Source organism: Caretta caretta, chromosome 8, assembly GCF_965140235.1.
Source record: "Caretta caretta isolate rCarCar2 chromosome 8, rCarCar1.hap1, whole genome shotgun sequence".
Taxonomy (NCBI): Eukaryota; Metazoa; Chordata; order Testudines; family Cheloniidae; genus Caretta; species Caretta caretta.
Genome location: NC_134213.1, coordinates 96,697,692 through 96,719,907, shown reverse-complemented (window position 1 = coordinate 96,719,907; position 22,216 = coordinate 96,697,692). Strand labels below are relative to the sequence as shown.

At 40.1% G+C, this 22,216-nt stretch overlaps 3 protein-coding genes across 6 annotated transcripts in view; 2 read left to right on the top strand and 1 right to left on the bottom strand.

The window, feature by feature from the left end:
- The window catches only part of DIO1 (iodothyronine deiodinase 1), a 14,197-nt gene extending 10,648 nt beyond the window's left edge, over positions 1-3,549 (top strand). For both annotated transcript variants that reach the window (XM_048860347.2, XM_048860346.2), the window contains 2 exons: positions 443-642; positions 1,603-3,549. In XM_048860347.2, coding sequence (XP_048716304.1) covers positions 443-642; positions 1,603-1,668 — 266 coding nt within the window. In that variant the 3' untranslated portion in view covers positions 1,669-3,549. The remainder of the gene's footprint in view (positions 1-442; positions 643-1,602) is intronic.
- On the bottom strand, positions 3,146-11,946 carry IFT25 (intraflagellar transport 25). 2 transcript variants are annotated; one of them, XM_048860349.2, is made up of 6 exons: positions 11,749-11,946; positions 9,099-9,210; positions 7,272-7,378; positions 6,402-6,470; positions 3,990-4,033; positions 3,146-3,549 (listed from the first exon to the last, which is right to left on the bottom strand). In XM_048860349.2, exons 2-6 carry the CDS (start codon positions 9,194-9,196, stop codon positions 3,442-3,444), a joined length of 426 nt encoding a protein of 141 aa, XP_048716306.1. In that variant the 5' UTR covers positions 9,197-9,210; positions 11,749-11,946; the 3' UTR covers positions 3,146-3,441. The 2 variants fall into 2 exon arrangements, with proteins under 2 accessions (XP_048716306.1, XP_048716305.1); XM_048860348.2 differs by lacking the exon at positions 11,749-11,946 and adding an exon at positions 11,403-11,495.
- Positions 11,466-22,216, top strand: LRRC42 (leucine rich repeat containing 42). 2 transcript variants are annotated; one of them, XM_048860344.2, is made up of 8 exons: positions 11,466-11,598; positions 12,848-13,335; positions 14,801-14,932; positions 16,050-16,168; positions 19,420-19,508; positions 19,601-19,714; positions 20,997-21,081; positions 21,726-22,216. In XM_048860344.2, the coding sequence occupies exons 2-8, from the start codon at positions 12,863-12,865 to the stop codon at positions 21,983-21,985; spliced, it is 1,272 nt and encodes a 423-aa protein (XP_048716301.1). In that variant the 5' UTR covers positions 11,466-11,598; positions 12,848-12,862; the 3' UTR covers positions 21,986-22,216. The 2 variants fall into 2 exon arrangements, with proteins under 2 accessions (XP_048716301.1, XP_048716302.1); XM_048860345.2 differs by lacking the exon at positions 11,466-11,598 and adding an exon at positions 11,946-12,457.

Genomic DNA, 22,216 nt, shown 5'->3' with positions numbered 1-22,216 from the left:
CTTTGGCCAAGTTATAAACCTTTAAAAAAAAAAAAAATCACAGTTTGCACATGCTCAATAGAGACTTCTTAGATTTTCAGCAGCTACATTTCTGAAGATCCTTTCTGAAGTGGGCATGTTCCAGCTTGGGGCTGAGCAAGACTTTCCCTGCAAATGCAGCTCCGGGCTGCTGAGACCCATGCTGGGTTTGAGCACCTAAGCAGAGCAGGGGGATGGTGTCTCCTGTGCTCTCAGTGGTATGTGATCATGTAAATGAAAACTGTATCATAATACATATGCTCGAGCGGTCTGAATTAAGGTTGCACAGGCAATCCTAATTCTGGCATTTCTTCATTTCTGAGTGCTTGACTTTGCAACCTTGATAACGTTCTATTAAATTGATTTTTGGGGCATGTACACACACAATATATAATCACTCTCCCCTCTCTTTTTTTTTTGGAAGATGGATGGGCTTTTGAAAACAACATTGTTATTAAAAATCACCAAAACCTTCAAGATCGAAAAAAGGCTGCACAATTTCTTTTGAAAGAGAATCCTTTATGCCCAGTGGTTTTAGATACTATGGAAAACCTGAGCAGTTCAAAATACGCAGCTCTGCCAGAAAGACTTTATCTGGTGCAAGGAGGAAAGGTTGTCTATAAGGTAATGAACTCTGAACACATTACAGTGTGGTTTTAACTTTTAAAAATAGCCCTGTAATATCCCATAGCATATTTGATGGACAAATGATTAACATTTTTCATTGTGTTCCATTTCTAAAAACGTTAGTTATCTTTAAGCACATTGTTCATTGAATAATGATTAGCAACAAAAAAGTCTTGGCATTGATGTATATTTTTTATGTATGTCTTGGCTCTGCCTCAGTATTTATGTTGTCCTTCCTAAAGAGACAAAGTGAAAGCCTACTGAGCATAGGGCTGGAAACAAAGAAACCCTACATTCTAACTCCAGCTGTTTCCCCAACTTGTTGGCTGGCCTTAACCTCTGCATAAAAGTCTACTCATGTATAAAATGAGGACAATAATACTTACCTAGCTCACAAGGCTGTTTTGAAGTTTGAGTTAATATTTGTATAGTATTTATAGATATAAAGTGCTAATTATTATCTGGTAGCTGGAGACCATGCCTGTTACAAGAATCTACTTCTATTTAATTTAGATTATCTTTCAAGTTTCAGCATTAAACTTCCTAGTAGTTAAAACCTTATTTTACTGTGTAATTTACTATACTGATATATATCTAAAAGTTTGTACATAAGACTTTAGGACAGACTCTCTACTGTACTGTTTCTGCTTGGTGCGGAAGAAAGGGTGGCCATTAGGCAGCCACTTAAGGCTCCCTGATGATCTAGCTGGCTCTGGTGCAGGCTGCTCTAACCAGGCTCTGCTGCAAGCTGCTCTAACCTATGCACAGCTGGAAATGGGTCTCAAGGGTTCATCTACCAGTTGAACACAGTTGCAGTGCAACACGCTCAGGTCACTCCTGCTCCTGCACCAGGGCTTTTGGGTGAGTGTGGCAGGAGATGGCTGTGCCAACTATGCACCACTGGAGACTCCCCCATAGAGTATATCTGAACAATCCTGTATTTTATTTACTTTACAGGGTGGAGTGGGACCTTGGAATTACCATCCACAGGACATACGTGCAATCTTGGAAAAACTAAAATAGGTGAACAAATCAGAAGCCCCAAAAATAAAGTGGTCCATCTGGAAAACGTGGTCACTGAACAACTTGCTCTGGCCTTTTTTAAAATATATTTTTACTGCTGTTTATTTTAAAATAATTATAGAAATCAGAGGTTAAAAAGAATATATACTCACCCAAGAGAAAAAGAAAATGGGTAGACAAGGATATAGTATGAGTTACACCTTATTCAAGAATCAGACATCAATATGGCTTGATTCAACACCATTTGAAGTTAATGGAAAAGCTCTCTAAGAAGGTTAGCCCAGATATGGAGTCATAGATGTACCCATCTGCTACAGGTCAGTATACAGGAAATACAAGTAAAACAAAACAGAGAGAGAATAACAGGAGTACAGAAATCAAAAGTGCTTTTATAGGTTTCATCACTACCCTGTTCATACACCCTTGGTCCAAAATTTTTCATATAGTGAAATTACTTGTCTCTAAAAAAAATCCCTGATGTTACTCCAAATGTGTAATGGCTTTCATACACCCATTCTTAATTAGTTTAGGTAGCATCTGATATAATAAAACTTAATATTAAATAACAGAAAATAAATTGTGTCTATATTCTCTACACCTTGATTAGCTCAAGATTTCTTGTAATTAAAATATGAAATAGTGAGTGTCAAGAAAAAATATATTTTATTCCACTGAATGCACCTCTAATTTAGTGCCCAATCCTTCAGCTCTGATGAAGGTAAAATTCCCACTGAGATTAATGGGAGTTTTTTGCCTGCTTTAGGACTGCAAGATTAATCCTTTTGAGTTTTGAAACGTGGCCTTATCAGTGAAACTTTACTAGTAATGCATCCTGGTGCCAACAGATTCAGATAATGTTCAGTATCACTGAGACAGCAATGGTACAACGTGTTATAACTAGTCACTGAAGTACTTTTTGAAACTGAAATCTATAAAATAAATATTACTAATTAAAAGCCATACAAATGGCTTGGATGAATGTTGGAGTAGTGTATTAGCAAACAAAACAAATGATTGCACATTGATCACTGTTTAAAAAAAAAAAATTCTATTTACAGGCAGTTTTTCTAAATGTTCACTTGCACACACCCCAGCAGGTTTATGAATGAAACAATTTGTATTAATGTACATCAGCATTGGTTCTATTAATATTTGTTTATGACAGTCATAGCATAAAGCAAAGGCAGCTGTGACCTGATTTGAGAAAATATTTATAGAGGCAATGAGCTAAATAGGAGCAATTAAAATATATTAAACCATCTCGAGTGGCTTCAGCTTGGTATTTAAATATTTCAGTAGAAGTTATAATCATCCTCTTTTCTTACCTAGGGTCCTCAGCTGATGTTAATGAATTTTGGAAGGACTTCTTTTAGGGTTGGGGGAATGACTTCAAGTTTGAATATTTCACACTTTTATTTTTTCTGTGAGGGAAATATTTTACAGAGAAACAAATATTCAATGGCATTTTAAAACAATGTATCTTAAACAGCCTTTTAATATCAACATATTGCAATTCAGAAGTGGAATCAATTATACTCGTATGTTAGTGGTTAAGCAAAAAGCAATTCTTCATTTGTACTCTACATTGGAAAACTACAAATGTATTATCAGAGTTAATGGTTATACTGCATTACACATTAAATTGCTGGGGGGGGGAACATACTGGAGCCATATTTTAAAAATCCATTTTAATATAATGTTTGAATAATAAATATATCCTTTATGCTACAAATATCATTACAAAATATTTGAGGCAATTGTGTAAATTTGATATTAAATATTTTCTGCTACTCCTTCTGCCATCACTGTGTGCACTGAAACAAAATGATCAAAGGCAGATTTGATGATGAATCGCAAGTAGGTAGCTTGGAATTCAGGAAGCTGTAGAAGAGAAAAGGAGCTTATTATTTTCATTGTAATAATATAAATGTTCAACAAGCTTCTGCAAAGAAATTTAACATTTAAAATATAACAGAAGGATCAAGACATTTCTGCATGTCAGTTTTCAGAGCTTTCTTGGGTTAGAGGAATCCAAAATAGCCCTTCTCTTTCCTTTGAATACCTGGAACTCATGAAACTTTGAAGACAACAGCTGGACCAAGAGAGATTACCACACTTCTTCAGATAGATATTTAGCAAAGTTAGGAGCTCTAGCTGTATGGATTTTTATACCATAATGTAGAAGCACATATCCAAGACCTAGGGATGTATCCAAACCTCTAAAATAACATGTATTGAGTTGCGCGAATTGAATGCATTTTTAACTAGTCTATCCACCCCGATTACATGTGGCACTAATGCTGTATGTTGAATGTACTCACATAAAATTCTTCCGTTTGAAGCGCCCCTTCTGTGTACTGTAAATCTAGAAAATAAATTTTATATCAAACAATGAGTTAATATATATACACACAATGCTGTGATAAGTTTCTACTGGACTTGAAAGTTCCTGGAAGTTAAGGATTGTGAGTTTACATTGTATGCAAAAATTATTAACAAGCTGATTAAAGAATACAAACCATTTTAGTAATGTTCCAATTTAAATATACAAACAATTAAACTGGTTTTTTAAATGTTCCTATGAGATACAAAAAACTGTGTTGCATTATACTACTCAAATATGCTTTTAATTTTTGAGTATTAGATAAAATGTACAAGTAGTACTTTTAGCACATATATAGTAATTTATATCTTCAAAGTACTGTACAAACAATTAATCCTCACAATTGTCATTTATGGAATATAGGTAATACAAATAATAAATACATAAATAATAAAATAGCCCTATTTTATAGCTGGGCAATCAGAGAGCGAGGTTAAATAGCCCACCTCAGGTGACAGAGTGAATCAGTGACATAGCTGAGATTAGAATTAAGTTATGCCTGTTTGAATAGGATATAAAGGGCCAAACTGAGATCAAGACCCCATATTGTTAGGCACAGTTCTTCGTAACATCCTCAGTACACTAAATATAATTCAAAGACACAGGAATGAACACTTAATCTTATCACAGGATTTAATTTTTTCCATTTTTCTTACATGTGGCATATGGTTACACAGTTTAAACAGCTCATCATCATCATACTTTCAGTGTTTTATTATTTGTGGACTGGCTAAGGCTTCAATCCAGCAAACACTTATGCACATGCTTAACTTTAGGGCTCATAAGCATTGGCAGGATCAAAGCCTTTGTCTTTCTAGACAAAGGTTTATTAAATGTCAAAAACTATATGACTCAATTTCTGTGATATAAAATATAGCTAACATTTTAAACTTTCTGCTATTCTAGTTTTCATTATGCCACCATCCTCACTTGATGTCAAAGGAGCCAACACAGAGCCCAATCCTGCAAACATTTATATATAGGGCCCTACCAAATTCAGTCCATTTTGGTCAATTTTATGGTCATAGGATTTTAAAAATGATAAATTTCATGATTTCAGCTATTTAAATTTGAAATTTCAAGGTGTTGTAATTGTAGATGTCCTGACCCAAAAAGGAGTTGTTGGGGGTGGGGTTGCAAGGTTATTGTAAAGGGAGTTGCGATACTGCTACCCTTAACTTCTGCGCTGCTGGTGGCTGTGGTGCTGCCTACAGAGCTAGGCAGCTGGACAGAGGCAGCTGCTGGCCAGGAGCCCAGTTCCAAAGGCAGAGCTGCCGCCAGCAGCAGCGTAGAAGTAAGGATGGCATGGTATAGTATTGCCACCCTTACTTCACTGCTCCTTGCAGATCTGAGCCCTCAGTCAACAGCCACCACTCTCTGGCTGCCCCACTCTGCAGGCAGAGATAAGGGTGGCATGGTACGGTATTGCCACCCTTACTTCTGCGCTGCTGCTGGCGGGGTGCTGCCTTCAGAGCTGGGCATCTGGCCAACAGACGCTGCTCTCCAGCTGCCCAGCTCTAAAGGCAGTGCAGAAGTAAGGGTGGCAATATTGTGACCCGCCTAAAATAACCTTGCAACCCCCCTGCAACTCTCTTTTGGGTCAAGACCCTCAATTTGAGAAATGCTGGTCTCCCCTATGAAATCTGTATAATATAGGATAAAAAGCACACAAAAGACCATATTTCACAGTGGGAGACCATATTTCATGGTCCGTGACATGTTTTTCATGGCCATGAATTTGGTAGGGCCCTATTGAAATCAATGGAACCACTCACATAAGGAAAGTACTTGTATGGATTAGGCCCATAGCATAACAGTTTGTGCTTTTTTTTTTTTAAACAACAAAACAGGGTTTCCTGATAGTTTAAATAATGAACATTCAAATATAAACCTAAATTTACAAAACTCAGGGTTGAGAGAAACTAACAGAAGAGTGAAAGTTCGCAAACAAAGATTAACCTCTGCCCCTATCCTCAAATACCTACTGAGCGCACAGCAGTACCCAATTTAACATTATCCTGATATAGATTGTTGTGCTCTGGAAAATGTTTTAACTCTCTCAACAAGGCAGTTCTATTGCTATACTGTTTCAAGTCACACTGTTTTTTCACATATAATTTTAATGTGGATTTCCAGTATATCACTCTGGTAACATTAATGGAATATTCATTTTTTTATGGATTATGTCCATAGTAATAAAAACAGCCAATCACAATCCTTTCCAGTATACCAAACAAATGTTATAAACTTTATTCTTCTAAAGGTGTAGAAATATTAAGACAATGAGCAAATACATAAAGGCCAACATAATTTCCACCCAATCAGAGCTGCTCCACATTTGATTACTTACCTTTTTCAGTACACACTTCAAAATCTACTGGATCTTTAGATAAGCTTTTCTCAATCCTCAAACTCCGCACTAAAATATATTTAAAAAGAAATCAGCATAGACTGAGCACTGAAGTCTACCTAGTTTCATATTACTGTTTTACTAATAACAAAAGTACTTAACATCATGTATGACTTTTCATCTTCAAAGAATTTTGCCAACGTTAGTTTGTTAACAGTATCCTGTTGGGTATGTAGGTAATCTTATCATCATCCTCATTTTACAGGTGGGGAAACTGAAGAAGAAAGTTTAAGTGATTTGCCCAAAATCAGCTAAAGCTTGAGTTCCTAGTTCCTGGGTTCACAATACTTCTTTTTCTTTTTTATAATATCTTTTCTCACATGATTACAGAAATTTGACAAAATGTAAACAAAGGAGATAGAAGTTCATACTATGAAATTAAAAAGCAACACATTCAAAACAGATAAAGAGAATATACTTTTTGATGAAACATAATTAATTTACTGAAGTGTTTGAAGCAAATTATTAATTATCATTTATAAGAGAAATAGTACAATAAAGTTACATTAGCTAGGTTAAAATTATCAGGTCAATTTATCCTCATGCTTCAAGGCATAAATCACTAGCTCAAATCGGGAAAAATAATTCTCTTCCTCAATATATCATAATGATATGATGCACTATTAGGAAAGATGTTCATCTTTCTCCAGCATATCCTGCTTCCCCAATTGGGCCATGCAACATACTGGACTCAAAGGATCACTGGTTTGCTGTTTTAGCTACATTCTTGTGTATTATTTTTTAAACTATTAGCTGCAGAATGTGATACTACTATGAAAATTAAAACATGAAAATACATTGCGTTCTTACCTAAGTAACACTGAATTGTGAGTTTGCTGATTTTTACACATTTATGAAAGCTAATAATGAATTCCTGGGGGAACATTCCTGTTGTTGTCCAAAATGTTTCTGAACTTCTGTTGTTAAAAAAAAGCAACACAACTTTTTATTTGTTACATTAAGTACGATATATTTGTGAAAGAATGAGATCTGCAAAGTAATTTCTATTTAGGCTCCTTTGAAAAGGAACAATATACATCTGAAGATTCATTACAATATCAATGTTTACCATATCTTCTCTTTCTCTTACAAACAGCCTCTATTTCCTTTACTACTTGCAAGTCTGTTCATCACAGAATATTCCCAGATTCTTGAATCTGACTTCTCATTGGCCACTCAGTTCAACAGCCTGTCTAAAATTTGGGTTTGAGTGACTCTCACCTAGAAAGATCCTATTTAGATTAGCTTCATTGTCATTCCCTCCCTTCTCCTTTCTGCTGCATTTCCCATTCCCTCAATAACAACAACAAATTCTGGCAGTTAAAGACAATTCATACCTGCACATTACACCACGACTGACCCACCCATTATGATACAGTCTTAATTACATGACTACATACTATTTTTCTGCAGAACCCCTGCCTCATTCAGTGCACAAGATGGATGGTGCTTTGGGAATGAATCAGGATTGTGCAGTGAAGGAGGCTGTTGTCTGTAGGATCCCTGCTTCATTTGTTGCAGACGTTGAAGGTGTCTAGTGAATGCAGTGGAAAACTGTAGGAATAGAAAGGATGGTCTTATATTTAAGGCAGATGAATGCTGCCCTGGAGAAACGGATTCTATCCCTACCTCTGTCATAGATTTCCTAGGTGATGCTCGTCAAGTCACTTAAACCAAACTTTTCACAGATGGCAACTGTGATTCCTCATTTTCTAGGTGCCAACTTTAGATCCTGGGACTGAGCACTCACAGCTGCAACTGAAATCACTCGAAGATGTGCTTTGAACACATAAAGTGCAATAAAATATTAAGTACTTTGAAAAATCAAGCCACATGTGTCTCCTATTGGGCACCCACAATTATTGGACATTTTTTACCTTACTGTCTGTGTGCCTCAATTCCCTAGCTGTAAAATGGGGATGATAATAATGCCCCCTCATCTCACAGGGATGTTGTGAAAATTAAGGACTATTTGTGAAGCATTCAGATACTATAGTGGTGAACACCACAGAAAAATCCATAAGGAAATTAATAAGAACATAAGAATGGCCATAACGGGTCAGACCAATGGTCCATCTAGCCCAGTAGCCTATCTTCTAACAGTAGCCAATGAACAGAACAGGGCAATTAACAAGTGATCTATCCCCTGTTGCCCAGTCCCAGGATCTGGCAGCCTAAGGCTTAGGGTCACCCAGAGCATGGGGCTGCATAATAATTCCATCTTCAGAGGAGGCTTTGAATAACGTGCAGTAAATTAGGCATAGGGCCACAAACTGAACAACAGGGATAAAAACAAATATTGAATAGCTGTGCATTAAGTGAGTACTGTCCATCCTGTGCACTGATTAAGGCACGTGTCCTGTGGAAAAATAGTTTGTGGTCACGTAATTACATACGGTATCATATAATACATATACATACAGGGACCAAAGTAAAGTTGCACTGGCAACCTTAATTTGGTAATTCCTCACTTTTGAGTGCTTCACTTTGCCACCTTAATGTTCTTTTAATGTAATGTAATATAAAAACATAATAGCATAAAATCCAGTGAAAGAACAAATGAATGTTAATGACACCAAAGCACTTTATTTCTCCAACAACCTTGACTTACATAAAGAACCAAAAATCAAATCTTACCCATCAATGATGTTTTCAGGGGGGTATTTTTCATCACTTGATGTGGCTAGAACAACTTCAGCCCCTGCAGAACTAAGGCACAGGTCTGTTGATTTCATCCTTTCTTGTTAGCCTGCATGAGATTAAAAAAAAACAAAAGAACGTTCTTAGAATATCACTGAATGGAAGTGTCTGTCCTCTTGTTGCCTAGCAGCCAAATTCAGTCCCTAACAGGAATTCAGAGAAACCATGTTACACTCTTTATGAGCAACAGTCTAGTCTGTCTCTTTTAAGATCTCTATGATTCAACCACCGATATTTCTTGAGTTACAGTCAAAACAGTCCCCTCACACCACACTGCTGCCCACAAATAGTTCCAGTTCTAAAGTAAGAGTAGCTGCTTGCATTTCTAATTGTATTCTTTATTAAAAGACTGAAAATGCATTTTACATAGTCAAAAACTCCTACGTTCTAATTAAGAAATATAGTGACAAGGATTTAAGTAAAAATACTTTTTAAAATCATGAGTGTTTGCTGTAGTGCTGCCAAAGTAACCAAACTCCTAATAAATGATAATATATAATTATAGTACTTTGTGCTTTCTATAGAAATCCCAGAGAACTTTACAAAAAATAGTTAAGCCTTGCAATAAATATCTTTATAAGTTAAAGTATGCCTTTTCCCTTCTGGTATTCCCCCTATTTCCTCGGTATCTCATCAGTTTTCCTATTTCTTTCCCGATTGTAGGTATTTTGGACCCTAATCCTGCAATGAGATCTATGTGGGTACAGGTCCTGGGTCTTTGTCATGAGAGTGAACAATGAATTATATGTGAGCTGGCAGGGTGATAAGACATCTAAAAAAAGTCAATGTCATTTTGAGCTGAATACACAGAGGCATTATGTCACAGAACAGAGAACTGATAAGATTTTCTCCATATCGCATTGCTGAGACAACAGAAATAACGGATTCAGTTGTAGGGAGCTGAACACCAAAAAGTTATAAACAGTTTGCAAGGAATTCAGGGAATGGCAACAATAATTAGGAGACTGGAAGGCCTTATTCAAGAACATTTAAGAGAACAATGACTAGGGTGGATAACCGCCTGCAAGTGTTGGGAAAAGGTAACAAACAAAGAGGGAGAAGAATCATTTAGGGATGTCAATGGAGGAGTCTAAGAATAGTGGGATGAAACTGAGCACATGATAATTTAGGCTGAATCACAAAAAAGGTTTCCTAAAGGGGTGAGGTCAACTCTGGAATAATTTCCCATGGGACGGGATGTCCATCACTTAATTTAAATTTACACTAGTCCAAGCTTTGGAAAATATGAGGGACAGGGCAATTATACTAACCTCCATCATCTCCTGGCATCCCTCAGCGCCTCCCCATGTCCCCTCCAAATGCCAGAGCCACCTCCCAATACCCCACATCCCCTCAGCGCCTCCCCATGTCCCCATCAAATCTGAGAGACCCCTCCCAATACCCCACATCCCCTCAGCGCCTCCCCATGTCCCCTCCAAATCCAAGCCCCCTCCCAATACCTCACATCCCCTCAGCACCTCATGTCCCCTCCAAATCCCAGAACCCCTCCCAATACCCCACATCCTCTCAGCGCCTCCCCATGTCCCCATCAAATCCGAGAGACCCCTCCTAATGCCCCACATCCACTCAGTGCCTCCCCATGTCCCCTCCAAATCCAAGCCCCCTCCTAATGCCCCACATCCCCTCAGCGCCTCCCCATGTCCCCTCCCAATCCCAGAACCCCTCCCAATACCCCACATCCTCTCAGCGCCTCCCCATGTCCCCATCAAATCCGAGAGACCCCTCCTAATGCCCCACATCCACTTAGTGCCTCCCCATGTCCCCTCCCAATCCCAGAGCCCCCTCCCAATACCCCACATCCTCTCAGCGCCTCCCCATGTCCCCTCCCAATCCCAGAGCCCCCTCCCAATGCCCCACATCCCCTCAGTGCCTCCCCATTTCCCCTCCCAATCCCAGAGCCCCCTCCCAATGCCCCACATCTCCTCAGCGCCTCCCCATGTCCCCTCCAAATCCAAGCCCCCTCCCAATGCCCCGATGCATCCGATGAAGTGAGCTGTAGCTCACGAAACCTTATGCTCAAATAAACTGGTTAGCCTCTCAGGTGCCACAAGTCCTCCTTTTCTTTTTTCCATATCCCCTCCAAATCCCAGAGTCTCCTCTTCAGGCCCGGGGCCCCTCCCACAGCCCCATACTCCGGGCTCTCTCCCCACAGCCCCTCCATTACCCTGTCACCCCAGCCCCTGTCTCCCCTGGGTCCCCGCCCCTGGCCCAGGGACTCGCCTCTTGTCTCGGGCGGAGACGCCGCGCGCTCCCGCCTGGGGCTCCCGCGGGCTCTCTGTGCCCGCGCGCGCGCTCCCCTCGCTCAGCTCCCCCGGCGCGTCCCCGCTCTCCCCTTTGTGGCCCCGGGGCGCTCCCGGGGCGGGACTGGCCTGTGTCGAGCCCCGGCCCTGCGAGCGGCCGCGCCGAGCGGGGGCAGGTAGGCCGGGGGTTCGGGCTGGGGGGCTCGGGGAAACTTTCCCAGCGCCCGCGAGAGCCCCGGGCTCGGAGCGACGGACCCCGCGGGGCGGGCCCAGGGAAGGGGGCGCTGCCCCGCCAGGAGCGAGCGGGCGGGCGGGCACGAACCTACCCCGGCAAGGGGAAGGGGCCAGGCCTTGGAGCGGCCCGAACGCCCCCCCGCCCGATGTGGGCACCGGGCGGCTGAGGGGGCCCAGCCGGGCGCGGCCAGCGCCGGGGCAGGGCTGCGCGGGCCGGGCTCTGCGGCCTGCGGCACGGCCCTGTGCAGAGGGGCAGCAGACGCCGGGCTGGGGAAAGGTTCCGCGCAGGAGCCCCCCTGGGCCCGGGCAGCGCCTGTTGCATCCCAGAAAACAGCCGCCGACCGCCCGCGGCCGCCAGGTGGCTGCGCCGAGCCCATCCCGGCGTCAGGCAGAGCCAGGCGCTGCTGCTGCTCCGCGCCGCCGAAGGGGGCAGACGCCGACCCCTGGGCATGCCGCTGCCAGGCGATGGTGCCTGCAGACAAAGTGTCCCCTTTTGCAGGCCCAGCCGGTGTAACGGCAGTGCAGCTGAAACCCCCGCAGCCCGGCCTGCGGCGTTGAGCAAGGAGATGGGGCAAACTTCTGTGGCGCGCTCACACTTTGCCTCAGTCCTAATCAGTCATCGTTTTAAGGAGCAGGCCCCATGTGCAACGTACAGGACTATTTGTGTGCAATAGTTGTAATGTAATGAGCTGTAGCTCACAAAAGCTCATGCTCAAATAAATTTGTTAGTCTCGAAGGTGCCACAAGAACTCCTTTTCTTTTTGTGAATACAGACACGACACGGCTGCTACTCTTAAACATGTTAGTACTGTTGATCAAGGAGTACTTGTGTGTGGAAAAGACCTGTCATTCTGAAGCAAAAGTCCTGAGTTCTAGTCCCCATATTTGTTTTGCTGGGAGCTGAGGTGTATATGTATCATACGCAGCTTTCACTGTACGGTATGGGTACACTATAATGTGCTGCCTAGGGCACCAAAGGAAATTAACTTGGAATTCTTGTGGCACCTTAGAGACTAACCAATTTATTTGAGCATGAATAAATTGGTTAGTCTCTAAGGTGCCACAAGTACTCCTTTTCTTTTTGCGAATACAGACTAACACGGCTGTTACTCTGTAACTTGGAATTGATATCTTTCCAAAATAGTATCATTTGTTTCAATTATTTATCCATCTCTCATTTTGTTTTTGCAGAAACTGTCAAGGGGAATGTCTTACTGCCTCAAGTCAGAAAGCCTTTTGGATACAGGCCCAATATATGTGCGTGAAAATGGGCACCTGTACATGGTAAATCAGGGTTCTGGAACTGTAAAGAATGCCACTCCAAAACCAAGGCCTTTTAGACTGTTTTCCAAAGGATTCTCTGTGGAGCTTTGTATGAACAGAGAAGATGACAGCGCAAGGAGAGAGAGAACAGATCATTTCATCTTTACTTATACTAAGGAGGGCAATCTCCGGTACTCAGCCAAGTCTCTCTTCGGTCTAGTGTTGGGTTACATTTCTGACAATGTTGATCATATTGATTCGTTGATTGGCTTTCCAGAGCAGATTGCTGAAAAGCTTTTTTCTGCTGCAGAAGCAAGGCAAAAGTTTACAGAACCAGTTACAGGACTTAGAGCACTACAAAAATTTACTGAGGCTTATGGAAGTCTGGTGCTTTGTTCATTATGTTTACAGAATAGGTAAGTGCATTCAGTTATGTAAACGTGAGTCTCCACCAGTGTTGTTGCTTAAGTGTTTCATTTTTTTACTTAAATATAAACATTTTCTTGATTTGGATTATTAAATTATATTTGTTCACTCCATAAAGTATTGTTGGTAAATAGCGCTTGATTTAATTCTTATGTGTAATGCAGAACCCATAATACTGCCAGTTAATCCTCCAAATCCACACAAACACATTCGGCAACCGGAATTGAAGGATAAAACCTACAGCTTTATTTTTAACATGCTAACATTTGGCATTTGTATGGTGCAGGATAGTTTTATCCATGTCAGTCCCAAGGTATTAGAGAGACAAGATAGGTGAGGTAATATCTTTTATTGGACCTTCTGCTGGTGAGAGAGACAAGCTTGTCTAACTTAACGTACCTCACAGGGGTGTTATGTTAATAACTAAATTATGTCTGAACTAATAAAAATCCTTCTCTGTAAGTATTTAAACATTTATTTGGACTTGTGTAGCCAGCAAAACGTTCCAGCACGCAGTCCCAGGGGGCTATTCCATGTCTTCTATTGCATTTCATTTTAAGGGTATCAGTACCCCCTAAGGCACGGGGGAGAAAAGGATAGCCTTGTAATTATATCACAGGTTTTGAAGTCAGAAGACTAGTATTACAGTTTATTACTATTTGTATCTAGAGGTGTTGCATGCCCTCCATATTAAATACACCTTGACCAGGAAAGTTCTCCCTCTCCACTCTTCTCTGGACAAGTTCTAACTCAACAAGAAAAGTTTTTCCCTACAAGGCTTAAAATAGGATAATACCCCTCTAAAACCTTGTCCCTGGTGAAGTACCTTCCTATGTTATAACAATTTGTTGGGGTTTTTTTTGTACATTCACACAGTTTATGGTCTTTTCAGTCCTTTAAATATGAATCAGTATAAATCAAAGCATATAGGCTTGGATGCCAAAGGTGGCATGAGCAATATAGGAAAGGTTTAATAAAAAACATCAGGTGATCCAGGTGTCACTTCATCCTCAGAATGATCACATTTCTTGCCAGTCTACTCATGAACTACCCTTTTCATGAGTGAAAGATGACTTCTGTTGAAGGATCTTTGTGTCTTCTTTATTTCTCTAGTCAAGGCTTTTGTTTTTGGCCATGAAACATCAATTTTACCATTTGGCAAGCAGTGCTGCAAGAATTGGACTGATATAGCTTGAGATCTAGTTGTAATAGCTGTCTTTGCAATTTGAAGTCACTAGTTATGGAGCAAAGTATTTTTTGAGTCAGATCAGAGCCACAATGTTGGTCTAAGACACTGAGTAAGTACTTGAGCATGTGTTCCACATGGGCTGCAGCCTGGGTAGATAATGATGAGCATTTTTCCCATGGCAGCTGGCATTATGCCAATATGAGTAGGCACCTTCTAGGACTGTACCTTTATGCATCTAAACGTTGATAGCTTTCTGCTCTTTACAGATATCTGGTTATTTCTGAAAAACTTGAAGAAATTAAGTCTTTCAGGGAGCTGACCTGCTTGGATCTTTCCTGTTGTAAACTTGGAGATAACCATGAATTGCTAGAACATATCACCAAAGAAGCTCTGTCTAGGTACCAATTTATTTATATGTTTAACTGACCAGCATTTTCTTTTCCATCACCAAGAAATTCACAGAATCACAATCACACTGTCTCTTTAAAGGAAAGTTTTACAGGCAACAGACACTTTTATTGGGGTTTTTAGTTGTTTATAAATTCTCTTCTTCAGGTGAAAAAAGCAACCATCAGAACTAATAACACAAATTGTATGATACCAAGCATGTTTTGAGTCTTTAGACATGATCTACAATTATGAAAGTTTGAAATAAAAGTACTCTACTAATATAAAGACCAATTGTTTTGCATATTTTTCATTTTCTGTTTATATTATACACTCAATATATAGTATATTAATATATATTGCAAAACTTAGTTTTCAACTCTTGTAGACTTTCCCTATTAAATTTGCTTATTGATTTTTTGGGAGAAAACTTTACCAAAATAATCGTTTTAACTGAATCAGTATGTCAGCATGAGATATTCCTAATTTACGTATTTTGTCCAGTATGTGTTTGCTAAAATGTTTATATAACAGTCTTTTCAAGCTACCAGAGATCTAAAAGGTAGAAAATTGTGGAACTTTATTAGATAAGTTAATTATATTTATGAATTAATAACTGTTGTTACTACATAAGACTTCCATGTGTTTGATGCAAGATTGTTTTTAAAAGGATGCTGTGGAAGTGTATCTATAAATTTTTGGGGATTTCATTTATTCTTGTTTGCAATACTTCCTTGTATCTCCTACCAATTTTGTCCTTTCCTATATGTCAAACAAGGATTTTCTTTCTCCAGTTTTGAATGGGTTTCAAGCCTAATTGTCCTTAACTTCTAGTTACAAAGAATCTTATTGCTGGTGTCAGCAAGCTGTTGTGTCCCAGTGTTTCCTGTGTCAGTGAAACTTTGGCAATAGTTTGTTAGGTAATTGCTTCAGCAGAGCCTTCAGAGGCAACAGGGAAAATACCAAAGAGGCCTCTTGTTTTATTGGTCCTTTTAATATCAGCAAACAAGTGGTAGATTGAGTAGGTGTTAAGGGAAGATTGTAGACTTTTCACAAGAAATGCTAATAATTTTACTAAAAACTTTGAAATTATTCCTTTACAAACTAACTTTACATTCCTTATCCTAGTGTAACTCGGCTCCTCCTGAAGGATAATTGTTTGTCAGATGCAGGCCTTCGCAAAATGACAGCGCCAGTTCGAGTGATGAAAAGGGGACTTGAAAATCTGTCTGTATTAGATTTGTCTTGTAAGTGTGTCAAAGTGCCTCATAATTTAAATTTAGAAAAACATGGTTACTTCTCATCTAGGGTTCCTCCTAGTGAATATTGAAAGCAGACAATTGTTCAAAATTAGCCCCTATATCAGGAGTCCAAACAAGGACTTCATCGACAACTTGCCAGAAGCCACATGTTGCACCTATAGCCTTATCCTGCTGCACTGAAGTCAGTGAAAGCAGAATCAGGCCCTTGATTGGCATAAATACAGCATTTAAATGAACATTTATGCATTCCAAAATGGAACTCAAACTCGTCAATATCCAAGCTGAGTGACTCAGTACTAAATTTGTAATCTAAGTTTTGTATTTTACTACTACTACTACATGACATGAACCTAACCTTTGTCTAGTCTTTCTGCTAGGATGGTCACTATTCGACAGGTAAACTTTTTACACGGAGAACAAGACTAATGGCTTGGCTACACTTGCAAGTTACAGCGCAATAAAGGAGTCCCAGGCGCACTAGCTCACTACCTGTCCACACTGGCAAGGCACGTAGAACACTTTGACTCCGCGGCTACAGCGCTGCTGGTACTCCACCTCGGCGAGTGGAATAACATTTGTTGCGCCCTCGCTGGAGCGCCGCAGCACCAGTGTGAATGAGGTGTTGCTTCTCCTAAAGTCAAGTGGCCACTCTTGTCATTGTTTGGAATCGGCTGTAGAAATGCGGAAATGCGCTTTGAAAGCTCCATTTCTGACAGCCGGCTGCTTATCTGCTCTGAAACAAAGCAAGCCATTAGTGTGGAATGCTGTGTGAGAGAGAGAGGGAGGGGGGGTCTGCTGCTGTCTGAACTTACAAGACAGCATGCTGACATGCTCTCAGACCCCCAAAAACCCACTCTCCCCCCACATACACACAACACACTCCCTGTCTAACTCCAGCCGCCCCCCCATTTGAAAAGCACATTGCAGCCACTTGCATGCTGGGATAGCTGCCCATAATGCACTGCTCCCAATGATGCTGCAAGTGCCGCAAATGTGGCCACGCCAGTGCGCTTGAAGCTGCCGGTGTGGACAGACTGCAGCGCTTTTCCTACTGTGCTCTCCGAAGGCTGGTTTAACTCAAAGCGCTCTACAACTGCAAGCGTAGCCATGCACTAAGGTGACAGTCTTAGTCTCAAATACAACATCAAAAGAAAATTTTCAGGACTTGACATTAAAAAAGGGTACTGATTATAGGTGGGGCTCACAGCACCACCCTGTTATGAAGGTTGCCTGTCACTTCCTATCATGTGTTCTCAGTTGCTCATAACTTTACCATACTTTATCCATTTGGGGTGAAATATTCTATGCTCGGTGTCTGATTTAGGCTGATTTCTTCTGGACAATGATTCATTCAGCCATTTCCAAGAACAAGGCTAGGGAAAAATGTTGTTTTGCCCATGTTAAAAAAATTCTGGCTGCCTTTGCTTTGAAAAGCTCTATCACCTCCATGCTCTGGACAGAGACCTGAAATTTGGAAGATAGGGGCCTTTGGTGAGAGATGGGCCTTTTGCTGACCATGTGAAAATCTGCCCAAATTTGGCCAAGTTATAAGCCTTTGAAAAATTACAGTTTGCACATGCTCACTGAACACTTTTTTTAGATTTAGCAGTTAAATTCCCTACAATTGCATCTGCACTGAGCATGCTTCAACCTGGAGCTGAGTAGAACCTTCCCTGCAATTGCAGCTTTGTGCCATGCTGGGTCTAAGCACCTGAAGTGAGATCAGGGAGCCTGTCTTCCCTGTGGTCTCAATGCTGTCCCCCACTGGACCAGGCAGTATGAAGGAGGATGCTGTCTGATTCAATTTTTTTTCCATTTTGCTTTTTTCGGAAACCTAAAAAAATTGCACACAAAATGCTACTTTAAAAAACACTTCAGGTTGCAAAGTCAAGCACTCAAAAGTTAGCCGTAATTCTGATGTTTCCTGTCTGTGTAACCCTAATTTGGCCCCCTTGTGAGTATGCAGTATGATAGTCTTTAGTTACATGAGCACTTACTATTTTTTTTTCCCTCACAGCACCCCTGCCTCATTCAGTGCATGGTCTGGACCTACTCTGGGGATGAGTCAGGGTTGTATTTTGAAAGATACTGATGTCTGTCGGATTCCTGCTTCATTTGCAAAAGTTGGAAGATGTGTAGTGAATGAGGCAGGAGACTACAGAAAGAGAAAGGACAGTCTCTCAGTTAAGGTAGTTGAATACTGCGCTGGAGAACTGGATTCTGTCCCTGTGTGATAATGGGCAAGTCATTTAAAAGTCAGACTTTTCACAGGTGACTACTTCCTTGCATGTTCCTCATTCTCTGGGTGCCTGACCTGAGACCCTTGTGACTGGCTTACACAAGTGCTGAGCATTCACAGCTACAACGGAAGTCACTGGGAGCTTTGACTATGTAAATGCTATATAATGCTAAATAGTTTCAGAAATCAGGTCCTAGTTGTTTCAAATTAGCCACTCAAAAGGCACGGATACTTTTGACCTTAATTTCTGTGCCTCAGTACTTCATTTGTAAAATGGGGATAATAATTCCCCCTCTTCTCACAGGGATGTTGTGAACATTAACAAATGTGTGAAGCACTCATACTATTGTGATGAGTGCCATAGGAAAGCTCATGAGAAAAATAATTCTGTCTTCAGAATAGGTTTGAATATTATGCAGTAAATAAAGTATAGGGCCACACATTGAACAAGGAGAAAAGAAAATATTAGGAATAGTTGCTCATTAAGTGAGCAGCCTCCATTCCATGCGCTGAATGAAAAATATGCAACCATGTAATTAAACACTGGATCATAATGCATACACCCCAGGGGACTGGATTAAGGTTGCACAGGCAGCCTCAACACTGGCATTTCCTATCTTTTGGTGCTTGACTTTGAAGCCTTACATTAAAAGAACATTAGTTTTCATGTGCAATAAATGTGTATTTACATATGCACAAGTATGGCTTATTCATTTATAATGCTTAACCTAATTGAAGCGATCTATGAAAGCTTAATTTTGCTCTGAAGAGGAAAAAAAAATCAGTTTCAAATAACTTTCAAAACATGGAGCATGTTAATATAAATGTGCCAGAATAGCTTATAAAATATTTACCAGGGGAATAATTGCTTGCTTGCTAGTATAACATTTATATTGTCTTTTTTCCACGCCTACATCTTAATACTTTAAAAAAATCCGTTTTGCAGGACACACTTCTATAGTCATGCAACTTAATCTAATCTTTTTTGATTTTATAGGTAACCCTGAAATCACTGATATGGGAATTGGGTACCTTTTTTCTTTCAAGAAGCTGAATTATTTGGATATTTCTGAAACCGGTCTCAAGGTAAAACAGAGTTTCCACCCAAGTCTGTTACATATATATAGCATGATCAAATGCTTTTCTACACAATCTGCTTTATATTCTTTTTCCACTAGGATGTTAAGGCAGTCATTCAGAGGCTCCAGACCCAAATAAGCTTAGTTCATTCAAAAGTGCCTCTGAAAGAATTTGATCATAGTAACTGCAAAACAGAGGGATGGGCAGAGCAGGTATGTTCATTTTTTGTTTGTTTGTTTGTTGCTGTTTTAATTTCTACAAAACCGAAGTATTTGTCCTTTTCAGTCACAAGTCATTTCAACCAGTGAGGTTCTATATCTTTTTAGTACTTAATTCTGAGAAAACAGATGTTAAAGAGCTTAGAGAATGAACATGTTCTGCATTCTTACATGCCAGAGGAAGTATCCAGAGGTTGCATTGACTGTTTGCTGACAGCCAGGATCAAACCTACATTTGCAGAGAATAAAGCAGAGTGCAGGTATTCTCACTTTGTCAAATAATGTGCTCAGACTGGGAAGTCTCTGCGTGCACCCAGTGAGGTCACTTGAAGCAAAATGAAGCATTGCATGCTGGAGCTTCTGTATGGGCAGCTTTCAGCTGCATTTTAGAACTCTGAGCCACATTTGGATGGTATGGCACACTTTGTTTACCCTTCTGTTAGGGAAATTGCAATTGCAGGGATTTCATTGTAACAGACTGGGGTATATCTATACTACAGAGACTGTATTGGCATAGCCACATCCCGATAACTATGCCAGCATAACCGCACAGCGTAGACACAGCCTTCAGCAACTGAAGGGATTTTGCGGTGGTATAGAAGCATTACCTCCCTGAACAACGGTAGCTATGTTGATGGAAGTATTCATTCATTGACATAGCTGCGTCTACCCTGGGATTAGGCTGGCATAGCTACCTCTGTTGGGGTGTAGTTTTTTCACACCCCTGACTGAGATAGCTATGTTGACCTGACTTCTAAGTGTAGACCAAGTCTAATACCATGTCTGTGGGAGGAAAGTTGCACTAGTTTAATTAAATTGATTTTAAATCAGTCTAGTTAAACTGGTGCAACTTGTGTGCGTGCCGTACCATCCAAACGTGGCTCAGTGTTCTATAATGCAGCTTAAAGCTGCCCATACAGAAGCTCCAGCATGTAAGAGGAGAATCACAACCATAGAGACTCCTACTGTAATGGAAGTGTTGTAAGGGGACATGTTAGCTGCGGGTGTTTTTTCTGTTTCTCCACGGTCCTTCATCTTGCTTCGTATATACATCAGAATTCCTGTTTGATAAGATAGTATTCGTAAGAATTAGAGGAAGGAATATTTTACTTAGGTTGCTAATACTAAAAGCTTTTACTGAAAACTAGTGTTGCTGTATAAGTCATCTCTGACGGGTAATAAGGCATAAAAAAAGCTAAAGAGTAAGGTGTAGAGTTGTTTCTGATGATGATTTCCTTTAAGAAAATCATTCAAAATAATTTAAATCATGTTTCAGACAGTGTTGCAGTGGGAGCAGTTAGCTATGAAAACCGTCAAGCCCAAGGAAAACTTGAAGTCCAGAACAGCAGCTCAACACTTCTGTATGTAACTGTGTGAGGTTCTGAATAACTTGTTCATTAAATTTGTACATTATTTTTACACTAAACTTATTTAAAAAAACAAAACCAAATAGTGGCATATTGAATGTACACCTGCAGCCACTTGTGAAACTGAGCGTTTTTCACTTATACAACATCTTTAAAGTTACAAAATATCTAAAAAGGGATGGACCTTGCTTTTAGTGAATATATATTTTTTTATGTGATGGAATATGACTTAGGTAAATCCAACTCACTGACAGCTTGAGCTCAAGTGCGTTGAAACCAATGGGAGTCTGTTGGCCTCAGTGGGTTTTGGGTTAGTTCTTGAGGCAGCTGGAATCTGGTGACTCAGGTCATTTTCAGCTTGGTCATCTGACTTTGTACAAAGTGATTAAGTTAAGCACAAAATCCTCCCTTTGTAATATGATTAGCACATTTCCCAACAAAAAATGAGTAATATAAAACAATCTTATGTGTTGTATTGATTAAATACAACCAAATATTGAAAAATTGATTTCATTTCTAAATATTAAGGATTTGTAGGTGTATTAAAACATGGCTTAACAAATGATGACTAGCTTTTGTGCCAAGCACATACTGAATTAGAGAGCAGGCTTAACTCTGTGTTTTGGGTTTTTTTGTAGATGGAAAGAGATGCAGGATAGAAGAACCAGTCAAGTGCACATTGGTGCAGACTAAAGCAAAAGCTTCTGAAAACTTGCAGTTCTACAAGGATAAAGTACAAAATTGCCATTTCCCTTTATTGAAAAAGGAGGCTGCAGCTAGCCACCAATTAAAGAAAAATAAAGAGAAAGGTTTAACTGAACAAGAGAAAGAACGAACTTCAAAGCAGACACACACGTGCCTGACCATGGAAGATTGGGACTTGTTGAATACCTATTGATTCAGAAAGATTTCCCTTTTTTCCTGGTGGTAAAGTTGTTAGAAGTATCAATATGAATTTGTGTATGGAGAAAGGAGACAGATATTTTTTAAACAGCAGTAGCATAGCAGCAAATTATAGCTACTTGTGTTGGGAGACGGGAGTGCTAGACCCAAGAGGTGGAGAGATGATCATTCTAATGTATATTTTCTATACATAATAATTTTTTCAAATAAATTTTGTCATCCTTAA

Bases quoted from the DNA above. Each gene is read 5' to 3' on its own strand.
- IFT25 (XM_048860349.2), bottom strand. From the start codon at position 9,196: ATGAAATCAACAGACCTGTGCCTTAGTTCTGCAGGGGCTGAAGTTGTT. The intron at 4,034-6,401 runs GTAAGTAATCAA...TTTATTTTCTAG, and splicing joins TGAAGTGTGTACTGAAAAAG to ATTTACAGTACACAGAAGGG. The intron at 3,550-3,989 runs GTGAGTACATTC...TCTCTTCTACAG, and splicing joins TTCAAACGGAAGAATTTTAT to CTTCCTGAATTCCAAGCTAC.
- LRRC42 (XM_048860344.2), top strand. From the start codon at position 12,863: ATGTCTTACTGCCTCAAGTCAGAAAGCCTTTTGGATACAGGCCCAATA. The intron at 19,509-19,600 runs GTAAAACAGAGT...TTTTTCCACTAG, and splicing joins TTTCTGAAACCGGTCTCAAG to GATGTTAAGGCAGTCATTCA. The intron at 19,715-20,996 runs GTATGTTCATTT...ATCATGTTTCAG, and splicing joins CAGAGGGATGGGCAGAGCAG to ACAGTGTTGCAGTGGGAGCA.